Source organism: Coloeus monedula (assembly GCF_965178545.1).
Source record: "Coloeus monedula genome assembly, chromosome: 19".
Taxonomy (NCBI): Eukaryota; Metazoa; Chordata; class Aves; order Passeriformes; family Corvidae; genus Coloeus; species Coloeus monedula.
The window spans coordinates 11,335,358-11,351,834 of record NC_138799.1 but is presented as its reverse complement, the minus strand read 5'-3'; the positions used below and the strand labels follow the sequence as shown (position 1 = coordinate 11,351,834).

The window sequence follows — 16,477 nt, the reverse complement described above, 5'->3', positions numbered from 1 at the left end:
TGCCCTCACCTTCTTCCACTTGTCAGCAGAAACCCTCACAAAAACAGGGAACGGGAAAGGTGGAAATAGCCTGGTCTGCTCTCACCTCCTTCCATGTGCCACTAAAAACAGGGAACTGGAAACGTGGAAATAGCCTGGTGTGCTCTCACCTCCTTCCACATGTCAGCGGAAACCCTCATTAAAAACAGGGAACAGGAAAGGTGGAAATAGCCTGGTGTGCTCTCACCTCTTTCCATGTGCCACTAAACCCAGGGAACTGGAAATGCAGGAACAACCCTCCAAAGCCAACAGCTGTGTAATCTTTGGAGTGTTCTCCAAGAAATTTGGGGAAGCAGAGCAGCCCCCAGCATTCACTACTCAGGGGAGGCCCTGTGGGGGTCACACAGTGGGGTGACACAGCCCCGCTGCCTTCCCTGGTGCTCCAGCATTCCCTTCAAGAACCAGAGGAATTTCATCCCTCGTGCAGCTGCAGCAGAAGCTCCCGAGGAGCTGTTTGGCTCCAGTGGTCTCGTGTTGCTCCGCTACAAGAATTCCCAGGAGAAATGGAGTAACAAGAGGGTCTGGGTAACAAAAGGGTCACGACTGAATGAGAGGCTGAACTTCAGCAAGCTGTAAAATACCCTGATGAAAATAAACCACCAAAGCAGATGGTATCTATCCCTTGCAGATCCTCCTGACCCTCTGCCCTCACGCAAACTCCCTGCAGGAACAACTGCCAGGGCTAGGAATGCCAGGTACTTACGACTGACAGGCAAAAGACATTCCAAAGATGGGGATGCAGCGGAAAATGCCCTCCCAGCGTACGTAACTCACTCGCTGCAGCCACTGCCCGCTGAAGAGCCCGTGATTGAAGGAGGACACCACAACCTGCAGCCAGGACAGAGAGCAGGGGTGAGGATCCAGCCCCACACAGCTCCATGGCAGCAACAATGCCAGGCTGGGATAAGAGGCAGCGTGTGGCAGCTCTGCCGGGAGCCCCATCCCAATCCCCCAGCTCCCCATCCCACCCGCACAGCTGCCAGGGCCACCAAGGATCCCAGGGAGTACTTTAAGGGATCTATGACACTCCCCGCTTGTTTGATGCCATCAGACATCACAGCACACACCAGGGTGAGGTGATTTCCACGGACACATGAACTGTGAGAATTATTGCTCAAAGCAACCTCTTCTGCACTTTTTTAAACGTGTTTTTTAAAATGTGGTTTTAAATCCAAACAGGAAGCACCGTTGGCCTTAGAGAATCCTGTTAAGCAGAGAGAGACAAAGGGTCCTAAAACAGGATCCCACCTGCTGCTCCAGGGCCATTTAACGACACCAGCTCACCAAAGAGAAGGAAAAACTTTATGGAAAGGGGGAGGAGCCGAGGCCAGGGAGCTCCCCTGCCATGGACACGGGAACTGGCAGGAGTTGGGTTGCACAGGAAGCAGAAGGTAAATATGTCTGAATGTCTGTTTATAATATCCTTGGATGGGGTTTCTAATCCCCAGAGATGTTTCAGTGCAGCCAACTCTTATGAATGTTGTGGTTTCTTAAAGGCACAGCCCCTGGGAGGCTCCACACCTCCCTAAGGAGGCAGCTCTGAGGTGGGACCCTGCACACCCTACTAGAAAAGTTACATGGAAAGAATTCCCACACCTTCCTCTCCTTCCAGTCCTGAAATTTGGGGAAGACAGGGCTGGGGCTCCACGAGGGAACCACAGGATCACCCGGGAGGTGAAACTGGTCATTAAAAAGCAACAGAAGGTAGGAAAACAGGATTCCCGGTGTCCGTACCCACCACGAACATGAACACGGTGTAGAAGATGAGAGCCATGGCACTGAAGGACTGGATGGAGGCCATCATGTTCCTCTGGAGGCTCAGGGGAAGGACAATGCACAGGGAGACAGCGAAGAGCAGGACAATCCGGAAACTGCCCGACACCTGGAAAAGGGACCTGCATCAACACCCAGAGCAGGGAGGATACTCAACACATCCACCCAATGAGCAAACCCTGGCGTGGTTCATCTTTCCAGAGTGAAAAGCAACTTTAAACAGTGACATTCTGTGTCTGGGGGTGTTTGAAGATGCTGCAAGCTCGGCGCTCTGTGGGCTCCGTCTGTGCTGAGCTCAGACAGTCACTGGGTGCCACTGTTGCTCTGCACTGTGTGACAGGTCCAAGCTGGAAGAATTTGGGGGGTGGCTTGGGGGGGGTTAAATGCTAATCCAGCACAAGCTGTTTAGGTACTTTCATGCAATTAAATAAAACCTAAATTTACTTGGGGAGACGAGAGATTGAAAGTGTTGAAAACTCCGATCCAGAAAATTAATCAAAGCCTCGCACTGGTATTTATTATGGCAGAACACTCTGGAATGCTTGGAAATATTTAATACCTAATTTGGCTGCAGCCTCAACGCATCTTTTTTAACTTCACAGTCCCTTAATCTGAGCTTAGGAGCATCAGGCAGCACAGATAACACTCAACCAAAAATCCTTTTGCTTCCCTGTACGGCTCTCGTGCCGGCTCTGAGGAGCACCTCTTGCCTCCGAGCACCCTGAGCCAGCAGCGGGCTCATCACACGGCTGAGGAGGCAGGAACACAGAGACTTTGGCCACAAAAACAGCCAGGGACAGGACAAAAATCCCTCCTGAACTACAGTGAGGAGAGCTCAGGCAGAGGAACTGCCTGTCACTACCCACTGGGGCAGGAATTAAGGCAGGAAGCATTATCTCCCCCAGGAATCTGCTCCAGAATTAATAAGGGACCAAGTTAAAAAGAATTCCTTTGATGGAAATGCCTTATTGGAGTTTTACACAGCTGATTGTTTGCCATATGTCTGAGCTTCCCAGACTTCCCAGAGCCGAAGGCTCCATGCACGAGCACCTCTCCGTGAGGGGACCCCACAAAGCCCCCTTGGGACCCCACAGGGTGCTGAGCATGCTCCAAGGCAGGAGCTCTGCTGTATCCACGGAACACAGGGCTCAGTGCAAGGTCTGGGAGCACCACAGGAGTGATTTATTCACCTGGAATCCGAGCATCTGGGCAAAGAAGTTGGAGCCCAAATCGCCGATGACGACGTAGAAAGCGATGCAAGTGCCCAACATCAGCCCAATCATGCTGCAAACACAAACAGGGAGGGGTTAGGAGGGCCACGCTTCCACCCTCAGCCTTGGGAAGAGCAGGACACCCCTTCTGCACTCCATCCCACCAGAGAACCTCCATCCACACCAAACGCTGGCGGGAGACGCAGCTCTGCCCACAACCCGTGGGGGTTAAAAACCCGTGGGGGTTAAAAACCAAGGAAAACTAATCTTGGAGATGACAAGAGCTCCTTCAACTCCTGGAAAAATTCAGAAGAACCAGCACGAGGCTCTCAGAGCCCCACACCCACAGCAGGGCCCTGCCATGAGAGTCTCAATATCCAATGGGCTCTCCAACGTCTCTCCACACAATGGACCACACTTTAATGAAAAGATTGTCCATGAACTGCTTCTCCTCCCACTCCTGGACCACTTTCCTTCCCAGTTCCAATAATAGAACATCCCTGTGGCAATTACAGCCTCTGCTTGCATGGACAAGTAACATCTGAGGAATATTCTGTGTATTTTTAGTGCTGTGCAGAAGTTTGCAGCTGGGGAGAGTGAAGGAGCCAGCACCACTGCCTGCTCTGGGCTCAACATGCCTGGAAAAGAACCCCTGCTGGAAAAAGCAGGGCAGTGAGGATTGTGCCATCACCTGAGTTCTGCACTGGGGTCATGGGAGGCAGCGGAGTCTGCCCTGAGATGGGGGCAGGATTCCCCCTCAAGGCATCTCGCAGGGAAGGCAGCACAGAGGGCAGGACCAGAGCAGATCCCGGGATCCAAGGAAGCAAACACTCCCTCCCACTAACTCAGCAGCAGGGATGTCACCCCTGGAAAGCTGCCATGAGTGACACGCCTGTGATTTCACAGCAGAGCAGGAGACGAGCTCATCCCCACCTTCTGTGCTCCCAGCGCCTGGGAAGCGCTCCCGTCTCCGGGAGCTCTGGAACGGGTGGGATGGAGGTGACACCTGTGAGCTGTGCTCAGGGGATCTCACTCAGGCTCCTGTTGCATTCCAGAAGGCAGGAGGGGAAGGAAGGAGAGCACAGCAAGGCTCAGAAAAGTTTTCACCAAAGACACCCAAACTGTTCACACTTTGAATAGGCAGCAGATTTACCTTGTTTCCACCAACATTTTTCCTGCTTTTCCATAGGCATGAAATGCTGGCATAAAAAGGAAAAAAGAGCGGAAGTTAGTCAAAGAAAGGTCCAGAACAGGGCAAGATGTCAGTTCACAATTAAACTCCAACAATGACACAGGGCAGTGCAGCAGGAACCCACCACTGGTATTTTGGGGCTCTTTCCCTCACCCTCCCACTTTCTTTTTCAGCCTTTCCCTCTGGAAACTGAAAACCACATAAGACAGGAACAGGGATGAGGGAAAGCCAGCAAGCAGGTTCTTTTTTTTCTATTTAAAACCAGAAGTGGTGTGAAGCAGCAGCCACACATGGCAGCCATTAAAGGCAATGGGAGAGAAAATATTCCTGTACAAGATTGTGTGTGGCGAAAGTTAAAGTGGTGCAGAATTCCAGTCCAAGTCCCCTTTTTATTTTTATCTTCCCCCTCGAACTGGGCCGCCCGACATCGCTGGCTGGGAGAGCTGAGCTGGTGCCCAGAACGTTCAATCCCATTCCCAGAATACCCAGTGCTCCCAACCCACACCAAAGGGCTGCTGCCAAGGCTTTGCTTTCCCCCCCCCCCCCATCCTTGGGTTGGAGCAGAAAATGCTCACTAGTACTAAAATCACTGGGTTTTCTCTTAAAAAAGACAATGCCAAGAAAACTTTTACTTCTATTTTTAGCTCTTACTGGGCAGAATGGGAATGGGGAGCTCCAGTGCCAAACCCAGACCACAGTGCCCAAATCTGCCAGTGAGGTCCAGCATGAACCCACCACCCTGGAGTCCCCTCTGCCTTCCCTCAAGGCACAGCCCAACATTCCCAGCGCCCGCCAGAAAACAAACTCAAATCCTTTCTGGAAGCTTCTTCTGCTATTTTAAATATTAACTTCAACTCTTGATTTCCTTGGACTCTACTCGAGCTAAAAATTCAGGAAACGAGATGTTCTCCCACAGAATGAGCAAAAGGCACGGCAGGGACCCACAGCCCGGAGCAGGGATGTGGAGGAGCACCCAAAATAGCTGCTGGATCAGTGACAGGGCACTGGGACAGCCACCACCAGGCACCGTGCCCGGGCATGAGGAGTGGCCGCTCCTCTCCAGCCTCCTTTGGGAATTCACAACCATGAGGGAAAAGGCAACAGCCCTGGGGGGAGTCAGGCCCACAGACGAAGGGTCTGGGAGGAGAGAGGAGCCAGCAAGAGGAAAACATCCCTCCTGGAATGGGTTATTAACAGGCTGAGCTCGGGGGGAATGGAGGAATGGTGCTGCTGATCCTTCCAGGGCACACTGCAGCCTCTGGATATGGACACAGCCACAGGTGATGCTGGAACCAGCCCGTGTCCCCGGCTGTTCACCTTGATGTTCAATGAGAACAAGCCTCCAAACACTGTGGGCAGGCGTCCCCATCCGGGGACAACGGAAAAATGGGATCCTTTATCTTCTCCAGGAGGTGACGACTGTAAAATAAACGGTACAGTCAAATCCTTGAAATGGGATCTTGGAAAGCCCCCAAACTGGGCACAGCTTACTCGGTACCTGGAGAAGTCTTTTAAACCCAGTGTGGTTCCTGGGACTGAGCTTCAGCCCCTTGCCCTGCGGGGCTGAGCTATGCCCCCAGGAGCTGCCCAGCACAGCTCCTGCACATCCCGAGTGCTGCTGGAAGGGGAGGGATTCACTCATCTCCTGGTTGAAATCCATCTGGGAACTGCATCCCACTTCCCTCCTCACCCACACATCTCCCTGCAGCCCTTCCCCTTCACGCAGTGGTGACGAGCCACCGCCAGCCCAGCCTGGGACCCCCTTTGTGCCGGAGCCGTGGCTGCCGCTGTTCCTCCGGAAGGCACTGCCTGCCTGCAGGGAATGTGCACAACTTTCCTCCGCGCCTCAGCGCTGCCAAAGCCTCCCAGGAGTGCCCGCAGATGTCCCCGGGCCCAGCCTGCGGGGACAAAGGGGGTCTGTGTGGAGCTGCCCGACCTCGGAGCATTGGGATGCGGCGTGGGAGCGCTCCCGGCCCATGGCACCTCTCCCAGGGCACCGGGAGCGGGCACAGGCGCTGCTGCCAGCCTCCGCCTGCCAGGAGGAAGCTGGGAAGCATTACTGGCCCTCTCTGTATTCCAGCCCCTTGGCTTCAGGGCGTGCAGAGGATCCCTTCTTCCCGGGACACGCTCCAAGGTGGAGGGGACTCTCTGTCCTCCGGGAAGCCGCACACAAAGGCGTCTTGTGAGGGGCAGGGAGCGGCGGCACCGGCAGCTGGGCCGGGTGCTCCGGGGGCTCCCCCTTCCCTCTGGCACCAAAACAACCTCCCAGACCATGGAGCTTCTCCATCTTTTCCGTTTCTAGCAGATACAAGTCGGCAGAAGCTGGGATGTGCTTCCTGGGAGCAGCACCTCGGGCACTCTGAGGGAGGAGCAAACCCATCTGTCAGCAGCTGGTGGGAGCCCGTGTGCCAGGGCAGCGCCAACCACCTCCCTCATTGCACAGAAAAGGAAGGGAGAACAAGGAAAAGGCAACTTTTCCTGCTGCTTCATATGCCAACGGCAAGGACTGGAACCCAAACACCTCCTCCTGCTCCCCAAGTCAGTCAGAATCCCAAGAGAGGCCATGAGCAGAGGCCAATCCCGGCGCCAGTGCTGAGCTCCAAGGGTGGCCGGGCTCTGCCAAAACCCACCCAGGGATCTTCCAGATGTTTTTATTTTCTCAGCCCTTTGGAACCTCGCTCTGTTTCCTTTCTGCTGAGCCATAAAGGAGCTCCCAGCTCGGATCCAGGCAGCCCAGCTCTGTGCCAGGCTGGCAGGACCCGCTGTCCCAGCAGCGCTGGGTGGGGAACTCGTGCCCAGACCCATAATTAATTCATCCCAGACCCACAATTCATCCCAGATGGCTCCCGGGAGCTGGGGTTTGGATCACCTCCTCCCCTGCCCCGCAGAGTCAAAACAACTCAGCACCCATTAACTGGGCGGTCGGGAGCAGGATCCAACCCTGGCGCTGCCCCGGGGGAGAGGCTGAGGCAGGAGGACGAGGGAGGCTGGGAACTGCAGCAAGAAAACATTTGCTGTTCCGACAGCACCACTGAGGAAATGTAAATTCGGATGCCAAGGTCCCACTGCAGTTAAGAGAGGAGCAGGGCTGGGAAGCAGCCCCGGAGCTGGGATCTCACCGAGGCCGGGGTAGGTCCTGCGCTTGCTGAGGTTGGCCGACTTCACCAGGAACATGCAGGACTGGTGAGTCATCCACGAGCAGAAGATCAGCAGCACAGCTCCCAGGATGATCCCACACTGCAACGGAGCAGAGGGGGAAGAGACCAGCAGGAGATGGGGGGTCAGGCCCCCTCCACGGCCCTCCCACCCTCCCTCAGCACCCTCAGGTTTCCCCACGTATTTCAGCCCCATTTTTCCCTCTTTCAGGAAGTTCTGTCCCCTTCCTACCAGCTGGGAGGGAGGTACCAGCTCCGTATCACTCTCTCCACAGCACAAGGACACGTGGAACAGATGCCTGCTTCCCACAGCTCCCAGCTGTACCAGTCCAAGCACCGAGGAGTGAACTGGGAGCAGGCTGTGGAGTAGAACTTCCACCCTGGCTCTTCCCCCAGCGCCCTCCACAGCTCCCAGTGGGTTCAGGTAGCACAGACAGACCCCGAGGTGCCACCTCTGCTGCAAACTCATTTATCAACAACACAAACTCCTCATGCAGCTCCTGCCTCGCTGCCTTCTCTGCTCACAGGGGTGGGGACCACGGGGCACCAAGCAGGTGGCTTGGAGCAGGCCCAGATCCCGATCCCAGCTGCCCTTTCCCTGCTGTCTGAGGCAGGCGAGGCCGTGGGCATGGGGGCAGATCCCGGGCAGGGGTGTGGGGGCACAGTCGGGGTTTGGAAAAGCCTCCAAGCCAGCTCACGTTTATCACAGGGGTAAAGCCTTAGATTTTATTTTTCCCTTCTCCTTACAAGACAGGCAGAAACGATCAGTTGGAGACAACAGGACAGGGAAAAACCCAGAGTTTGGTGCAGAAGTTTTGAGCTGGAGAATTCACGACTAAGAAAAGCGCAGCGTTTGGAACACGAGGTGCCCTATCTGGGTCTTGAGCGTTTCCTTTGCTGACTTTCTTTTCCAGCCAGGGAACCACCCCCCAAACTCGGGCCAGAAGGGCAGAGGCAGCCTCTGCCCGCCTTCCCCCAGAGTGCCCGGGCCTGGAGGAGCTCGCCGGGGCTTTAGGCTTCCAAGGGCACGGACCGACACCCCCGCCCCAGCCCGGGGACACCGGCAGGACCCCGCTCCCCGCTCGGACGCAGCGCCCGGCCGGGCGGCCGCTCACCTGTCGGAAACAGAAGGGCACGGTGAGCACGCTCACGCCCACGATGCTGTTCACCACGTTCATGATCAGGCCCCAGTTGGAACCCGCCGCCGCCGCCGCCGCCGCCATGGCTCGCGGCGGAAGGTCCCCGCGGCGGGGGACCCGGTTTGTGGCCGCTCCCCGCGCCCCACAGCCGGCTCGGAGCCCCCGCAGCGCCCGGTGCCCCCGGTGCCCCTCAGCCGCCCGTGCCCGCCATGGCCCCACCGGGCCCGCCCCGACCCGGCACCGGCCACAGCGGCACTTCCGGCTTCCGCCGCCGCCGCAGGAAGTCACGTGGTCCGCGCGGCGGAGCGGGGACGCTCCAGCCGCCTCGGAGGCCTGGACTCGCTGGTGCTGGGAGGGTAAACGGGGGCTCCTCGTGGTTGGGGGCACCCCCGGAGAGCTGAGCACGGCCAGGGAGGTGCGGGATTGCACAAGGACACACATCCGTTCAGATCCATGCGTGGAAAGGCACGAACATGGGTGCGTGCCTGCCTTTACATGCGTGTGTGTGCGTATACACACATGACCACACATCTTGCGGCAGCGCTGACACCCGAGCGGGGTTTCCCGGCGTGATGGGGGCCTCTGAAAGGCCCCTCGAGGGCAGCCCATCACCCCCGGCATCGCCTCCCGCCTCCACATCTGGGCACGCGTCCAGCTGTGCACACACATCTGCTCCCCATCCCAACCGGAGCCATCCCCAGCTCTGCCGCGGACGTACCCCCCACATCCCACAGGACACGGGAAAAAGAAGGAAAGATGAGGGGGGGCTCTGGAAGGGTCCCCCGAGGCCAGGCGTGGCGGCAGCTCGCGGTGGCACACGCCAAGGGCACGTTCCCGTCGGAACGAAATGAGGCGCTCGTATAATTTGCAGCAATTGCGATGGGAAACCGCAGGAATTCGCTCTACAAAAGGTTTGCAGGGAGGTGAACAGGCGGCCTAATTCCCTCCAGGTGCTGCGTGGGATCGGTAGCTCCGGCTGCGTTTTCCTGGCTCCTGTGCCGGAGCGGTGGCTGGGTCCGTGTGCATCCTCGGGGTGGGATGAGGGATCCCCTCGGGAATGTCACGCAGCTGCTTTGGAGGAGCCGAGCCATGGTCAGGAAAAGGCCTCTGGTGGCTTCTCCATGTCCGAGTGGGAGCCGAGGGCTTGGGAAATGTCCAGAGCCAGCCAGGAGTCCCCGTGACACGGGATGGGGACAGCAGGGGAGCAGCCCCCGCTCTGCCATCCTCCTGTGCCACGAGCCCGGGGCCTGTCCGTACCCATCCCCAGGGAATGGGGTTTTCTCCAGCTCCTCAGGTACCATCAGCTGCTCTGCAGCTCCGAACATCCCAAATTCTGCCTCCAGCAGGAGCCGGGCTCTGTCCCAGCAGCACCAGGGCAGTTTCCCATCACGGACCTGCTGAGAGCAAGGGAGAATTCCCTGGAAAGCCCCAAACACTGTGAACGGCCGGGCACAAGCCACCAAAGGGCCCGGCTGGGTTTGGGAGCCAGCGGCAGCAGTCCCACCACAGGATCCACTGGGAATCCCAGGTGGCTCAGAGCCCTTCCCAGTCCTGCCCCATGGCCCAGATTCCTCCCGCTGGATTTGGAGCCACGGAGAACAACCAGTCCCGGAGGATGCCAGAGCCACAATTACTGTAATTAGAAATGGGGGCTCAGGGCTGGCTGATCCCGCAGGGAACCTGCACTGCTTCGTGGAAGTACAAATCACTCGGGATGTCCAGGGTCCGCTGCTGCGTCCGATGCTGCTCCGCAGGCAGGTGCACACGTGTGCTGGCACACACGCGCTGTGCTGAGCTGAGCCAGATTCCCAGCTCCCATGGGTGATGCTGTCCCAGGAAAACAGCTGGGCCCATCTCTGCTCCCACCCCATCCCACCCTTGTTCAGGAATTCGCCTCAGCGGCAGCTCCATGCCAAGAGACTCCCATGAACCTCCCATGGCACAGGGATGCTCTTCCCTGGAACCACGAGCTCCCTGGGAGCATCCCTGCCCTCCCTCTTGAGGGACACAATGCAGGGTCCAGCGGGAATGGGAAGGAATGGGAACCACCTCTCCAGACCTGGGGCAAGCCCAACCACACCCCACCCCACGTCCCCCCTTCACCCAGGGACCGGCACCCAGCACGCAGGGCCACCCTGCTCCCGACGGCTGGTTCCGGTGACAGATGCCTGGCAGATCCCAGGAACCACCCGACAGGGATTGGAAAACATAAATTAAAACAAATTGCAGATTTATATTGCAAATAAGTGCAGTTTGATGGGTTTTATTGCGGAACAACCATTAATGAAGTGCAGTTTCAGGCACCTTAATTGCTCAGGGACCAAAGTTCAGTCCGTATCTCCAGCACGGGCTGGGAGCTGCCGCATGTCCCGCGAGGGCCTGGCAGGTTGGGAACGGTATTGGGAATGAATTTATGGCCATGAGGAGAAGGATGGAGGCAAGGGGCCCAACCCATGTGGAGGGGTTAAAGCAGCGTGGGACAAACAGCACAGCCTGTGCTGGGGGGAGGCGGGAGGCCGTGGTGTCCCCGCCGCGGTGTCACCCCAGTGTCAGCCGTGGGGCCCGACAGTGGGTGCTCACCATGGGACGGATTTTGGGATGGGGGTCCCCAAGCCTTTGGGACGCTGGTGCTGCCCAAGAGCTGGGCAGGAGCGATGCAGATGCAGAGCCAAGGCCGTGGGGGACCCCGGGCAGCCCCCTTTGCCCCCCGAACAAAACACGCGTGGGTGTGCAAGGCACAGAGGGGCGTGCGGGTGGACACAGCACCGCGGACACAACCACGGGGGATCCACGCGCAGCCGCGCACTCGCTGGACACGCACCGCGCCCGCCCCACGCGAGCCCCGGCACCGTCACACCCGCGCGTGGACGCGCTCCCCACCTGCACCTACCCGCGCCTAGCACAGGCACCGAGCTGTGCCGAGCCGTTCCGAGCCACGCGGTGCCTTACCGGACCTTACCGGGCCGTACGGAGCCTTACCGGACCTTACCGAGCCGCACGGGTCCGGCGCGGTGCCCCCGCGCGCGCCCGTTCATTCACCCACCCGCGCCGTGGGAACGAGCCGCGCGCGCCGCGGGCGGGAAGCGCAGCCCCGCGCTGGCCCCGCCCCTCCCCGCGCGCATGAATGGGCGCGCCCCGCCCCGCTCCGTGTAAGGACACCCGGGGCGGCTCGGGGGGCGGGGCCTGGCCGGGCCCGCCCCGCCCCCCGGCCCCGCCAATCAGAGCGGCGCACAGGCCTGCTCGCCGGGCTCCGGCCTTTGTTTGTGGAGGGCACCGGGGCCAATGGGAGCGCGGGCCGGGGGGCGCTGGGCCAATGGGAGCGCGGGCTGGGGGGCGCTGGGCCAATGGGAGCGCGGGGGGGGCGCGGGGCGGGGCGCGCGGCACGGCCCGGTCCGGCCACGTGCGCGCGGAGCCGCCCCCGCGGGGACCGGGAACAGCGACGGGACCGGGGGGACCCCGGCGCGGCCGTGCGGGACCCCATGTCACCGGGCTGTGTCCCTGGCGGCTGCCCCGTCCCCAGCAAGCCCAAGGGCACGTGCCTGTCCATGCCCTATCAATGCCGAACCCCCGTGCCTCCGACGGCTCGGCACCTTCCTGTCCCGGGAGACCCCGGGGGGCCACGGTGGAGAGGCCCCAGCCCTTGCTGCATCCATAGGACGCTGTCCCGGGTGTGTTGTGGGTCAGGGCTGGCCTTGCCAGCCAGAGGTGGCAGCAGGGTTATTTTATGCTCGGATGCTTGTGGCCCCACTCACCCGTTATAGCCAGGTCTGGGGAGGGGGCTCTGGGCAGCAAATCCCAGCTGCTGCCAGGGCTGGGACAGGGCCACGTATAGATCTGTGTACTGGGACAGGGCCAAACACCGACTACACGGAGGGGACCGCGCTGGGCAGGAGCCTCCTCCCGGGGGGGCCTGGAAAGGAGCAGCCGTAAATCCCATCCCGTGCCCGGGTTGTGTCTGGGATCTGCTGTCCCCTCCTTGGCTGTGAGAAATTTCCTGGTTCCCAGCCGGCCCCAGCGCCAGGCCAGCCCCACGCCCGTGCCATGGCCGCAGTCATGGCAAAGCTGGGGCACTCCCAACTCAGCGGCAGGAGGACGAGCTCTTTGCTGGAAAGGTGAAGGTCACGGTCATTTTCTCCGTCATAGGCAGCTCCTGGCTCCGTGTCTGTCTGTTCCCATCCCTCCAGTGCTCCAGGACACCATCACAGCTGAGTGTCTGTCGCACCAGCCGTGGCACCGACATTCCCGACTGGGAGCCGTCGTGGTGGAGGCTGCTGATGGCCAGGCCAGGAGGTGCTGACTCCGCTGCAGGTTTGCTCCTCATATCCCTCCCCACGTCTCCCATCACCAGCCCACAGCTCCGGCTCCATCCCCCCATCCAGCCAGGCCTGCCTACGATGCTGCCCAAACCACGGCAGCAGCACCGAGCACCCGGGCAGGGGCACAGCCCCGGTGGCACCTGATGGCCGGGACAGCGGCCAGCCCGGGCCGGCCCCGCCGCGCTCTCCGGCAGGCGGGGAAGCACCGGTGCATCTCCCGGGGCCCGGGGAGAGAACAAAGGAGGGCAGCTGCAGCGGAGGGAGCGGCGCTGCCGGATGCGCTGCAGCGCGGATAATCCGCCCCGGCACAGCCCCCGGAGCACCGGCGGCTCCGGGCGCGGGGAGCGGCCGCTCGGGCCGCGGCGTGAGGGCTGTGCGGGGATGGGGAGGGGGCTCATCCCAGCTCCCCACGCAGCCCCATCCCGGATCCTCGTGCCGTGCCCCCCGTTCCATCCCGCCCCGTAGCCGCGGCCGCGCTCACCCCGGCTAGTGCCGCGCCATAAAGGAACCGACTTACATTAACGACTTTTGTCACCAAAGTCATTAACATAATAGGGCTTCCACATCAAAATTGAATATTAATGCTCCGCCGGCTGCGGAGGGAGGCGGATAATTGCTCTAATACATTTTCCAGTCGGATTTTCGCATCGCGGCAGCAATTGCATTAGCAAACCCGATTATTCCCACGGCCGGTACAATGGGATGGTTAATGGGAGTTAAGTTCCTGCCTTTTTCCTCGGACCCCCGAGCGGCTGCCGCTCCGTGCCCCCCAGTGCCCCCACCCGCGGGGAGCGCGGGGCGGGGGACGAGGTCCCTGAGCTGGGAGCAGAGGGGACAGTGGTGCGGAGCCACCTCGTCCCTCCGCGCTGGCAAACACGACCCTTGGACGCAGACGGCCTTGAGACGCACCGGGAATGCCGTGGCCAGCTGGAAAACCGCCTGTCCCCGGAGCCGTGCTGTGCTGTGCCATTCCGTGCCGTTCTGTGCCGTGGGGAGCCCTAGGACGAGCCATGAAGGACAGCAGAGGGGACACACCAGCCAGGGGGTCCCAACACAGAGCTGCTGGAGGTACAGGGAGAGCCAGAGGTTGTTCCCAGCTCCCATCCCAGGAGTGTCAGGGTGTCAGGGGACACTCCTGCCTCCTTTCCCTTCCGTGGGGGTTCAGCAGCTCCCAGGAGGGTAAAGCTCAGGAAAACAGCTGAGGAGGGGGGACACCATCGAGGTTACAGCCCCTTCACTGCACCCCCAAACATGTCCCCTGTGCAGGGACAGGCCGTGCCCTCTGCCACTACACCCCATCCTCGGGGTCCCCTCTTGCCCCCCCAAGGGGCACACCATGCTCAGGGGGCTCTGTGGTGGCACAGCTCCCGCTGGGAGGGGGGCAGGCACCGTGAGAGCAGCAGTGGACAATGGCAGCTGCGGGGCTGGGGGGTGGATGTGGGGGGATCCTCATTAAATTGACTTTAATTGTGCTTATTTGGCCTCACTTCATTGATCAACCTCACAAAGCAGAGTCATCCCCACGGGGCAGGGGGGCTGCCCACAGGGTTTAGACACGCACAGTGGGGGTCTGTCTGCCCACTGGGGGGCTGCCCAGAGGAGGGGGTCTCCCCAAGGTGGGGGTTCTGTCCGCAGGGGATGCCAACTCATGAGGGGCAGTCAGCCAAGGGAGGGGGTTGCCCACAGCAGAGGCTTGCCCAGGTTTGATGTTTACCCACTGGGGATCTGCTCACTGTGCCCAGGGACACAGCCCTGGTGCTCCACAAGCCCTGCACTCAACCCCTTCCCACCCAGCACCAGGGGCTCCCCTGGCCCCTTCCCATTCCCACCGGCATCACTGTGGGAAGGAAGAGCCTGAGAGCCGCTTTTTTTGAGGTTTTTTGGTTTTCTTTTTCAGTCACGAAACTCTTTCCCAGCGCTCCCACACCACCGGTGGCTGCACATCGTGTCCCCCCACACCGGGATCCGCACCGCGCTCCCGTTCGGCACCGATTCCATGCGCTGGGATAATCCACAACGGCCTTTTCCTGCCCTTTCCCACATGGACAGGGATCTGACGGGCCGTCGAACGGCAGCCACGGAGGTGAATGCGGAGGCTGGGTGTGCGGTGCCTCCGTGCTGCTGGTGCCATCCCGTGTCCTTCTGTGTCCGTGTGTCCCTCGGCGTGTCCCCGAGCGTGGCTCCGTGCCGCGGCCGCACGTCCCGCTGCACCAGCGCCTGTGCCGGGCTGTGCCCCGCGGTGCGGCCGCCTGTTCCCGGCTGTCCTTGTCTGTCTGTCCCCGTGCCGTGTCCGTGCGTCCCGGCGCGCGCAGCTCTGTCCACGCGGCGCCAGAGGGTCCCCGCGGCCCCCGGCCGCTCCCTCCTAACTCGATTGCCGTCCCACGTAATGAATCGCCCGCCGTAATCTAATCGTGGTTACGAGTGATTGGGATTTATTTCAGCGTTGTCAATCAATTACAGCCTCTTATTGCAAAAAAGGAATAAAACCCAAAACCCCGCGGCGCCCCGACAGGGACCCCAATGGCAGCCGCTGCCAGGCCTCTGCTCCCGGTACCCCCCGGTGCTGCTCCTGCTCCCGTTCCCACTGTGTGGTTGGTCCCCAGTACCCCACACATTGCTCTGCACGGCCCCCCCACATTGTACAGCCCCCCAACCATGCACAGGCCCCCAACACTTCACTGCACATCTCCCAACACTTACACCCCCCTCGCAGGGCCCCCAACCATTCCAACTCCCCCACTGCAGCCCCCCAACACTGCACACCCCCAACCCTGCTCTGCATGCCCCCCCCCATTGTAACCCCTCACTGCACAGCCCCCCAGCCTTGCACAGCTCCCCCTTGCTCTGCACGGCCCCCCATATTGTATCCCCTCATATTGCACAGCCCCCCTACATCACAGCTCCCCAACACCGCACAGCCCCCTCATACTGCCCCCCCTCACACTGCACAGTCCCTCCAACATCGCACAGCCCCCCCATACTGTCCCCCCACATCAGAGCTCCCCCAACACCGCACAGCCCCCCCATACTTCCCCCCTCACACTGCACAGCCCCCCATTACCCCCTCACTGCACACTCCCCCCTTCCATCGCAAGCCCCCCAACACTTCACCCCCCCCCGCAGGGTCCCCAACCACTGCGGCCCCCCGCTCCCCGGCAGCCCCCTCGCCGCGGCCGGTCCCGGACCTGCTGCCCGCGGCCCGTTCCCGTCCCGCCGCTCTTTGATCCCGCTCGCTCCGGCCCGGGGCGCTCCGGGGTGTGCGCGGGGGGGCCTCGAAACCGCCCCAGCCGCGCGTGTTCCCCCCCGGGGGGGCGCCTTGAAACCGCCCGTAGCACCGACCAATCAGCGCCTTGTTTACACTGCGTGATTGACAGCGCGCTGGCGCGGCGCCAGCCAATCAGGGCGCGGGGGGGGGCCCGCGCGCTGCGGCGGGGGGCGCGCGGCAATGCGATTCCCCCACCCCCCCGCCCCGCGCGCGCACCGCGCCTGCGCGCCGCTCCCTCCTCCCCATTCATCCGCCGGGCTTGAATTAGGCGCCGCCGTTCCGCGCCGCTCGCCGCGCGCTGATTGGCAGGAGCGCTGGCGGCCCGCCAGCCAATCGGGAGCGCCGCTCGCTTGACGCGCGGCGCGCGCGCCGGAGGAAGAATGGAGC

General features: G+C 60.9%; 1 protein-coding gene across 3 annotated transcripts in view; it reads right to left on the bottom strand.

Moving 5' to 3' along the window:
• The window catches only part of SLC38A10 (solute carrier family 38 member 10), a 30,924-nt gene extending 22,255 nt beyond the window's left edge, over positions 1–8,669 (bottom strand). For 2 of the 3 annotated variants that reach the window (XM_082293838.1, XM_082293839.1), the window contains exons 1-6: positions 8,486–8,669; positions 7,335–7,452; positions 4,177–4,222; positions 3,003–3,096; positions 1,778–1,921; positions 743–867 (exon numbers count right to left, since the gene is read on the bottom strand). In XM_082293838.1, coding sequence (XP_082149964.1) covers positions 743–867; positions 1,778–1,921; positions 3,003–3,096; positions 4,177–4,222; positions 7,335–7,452; positions 8,486–8,593 — 635 coding nt within the window. In that variant the 5' untranslated portion in view covers positions 8,594–8,669. Of the gene's footprint in view, positions 1–742; positions 868–1,777; positions 1,922–3,002; positions 3,097–4,176; positions 4,223–5,532; positions 5,605–7,334; positions 7,453–8,485 lie in introns of those variants that run through there. The other variant, XM_082293840.1, reaches the window with a different exon arrangement.
• Positions 8,670–16,477: the final 7,808 nt, after the last annotated feature.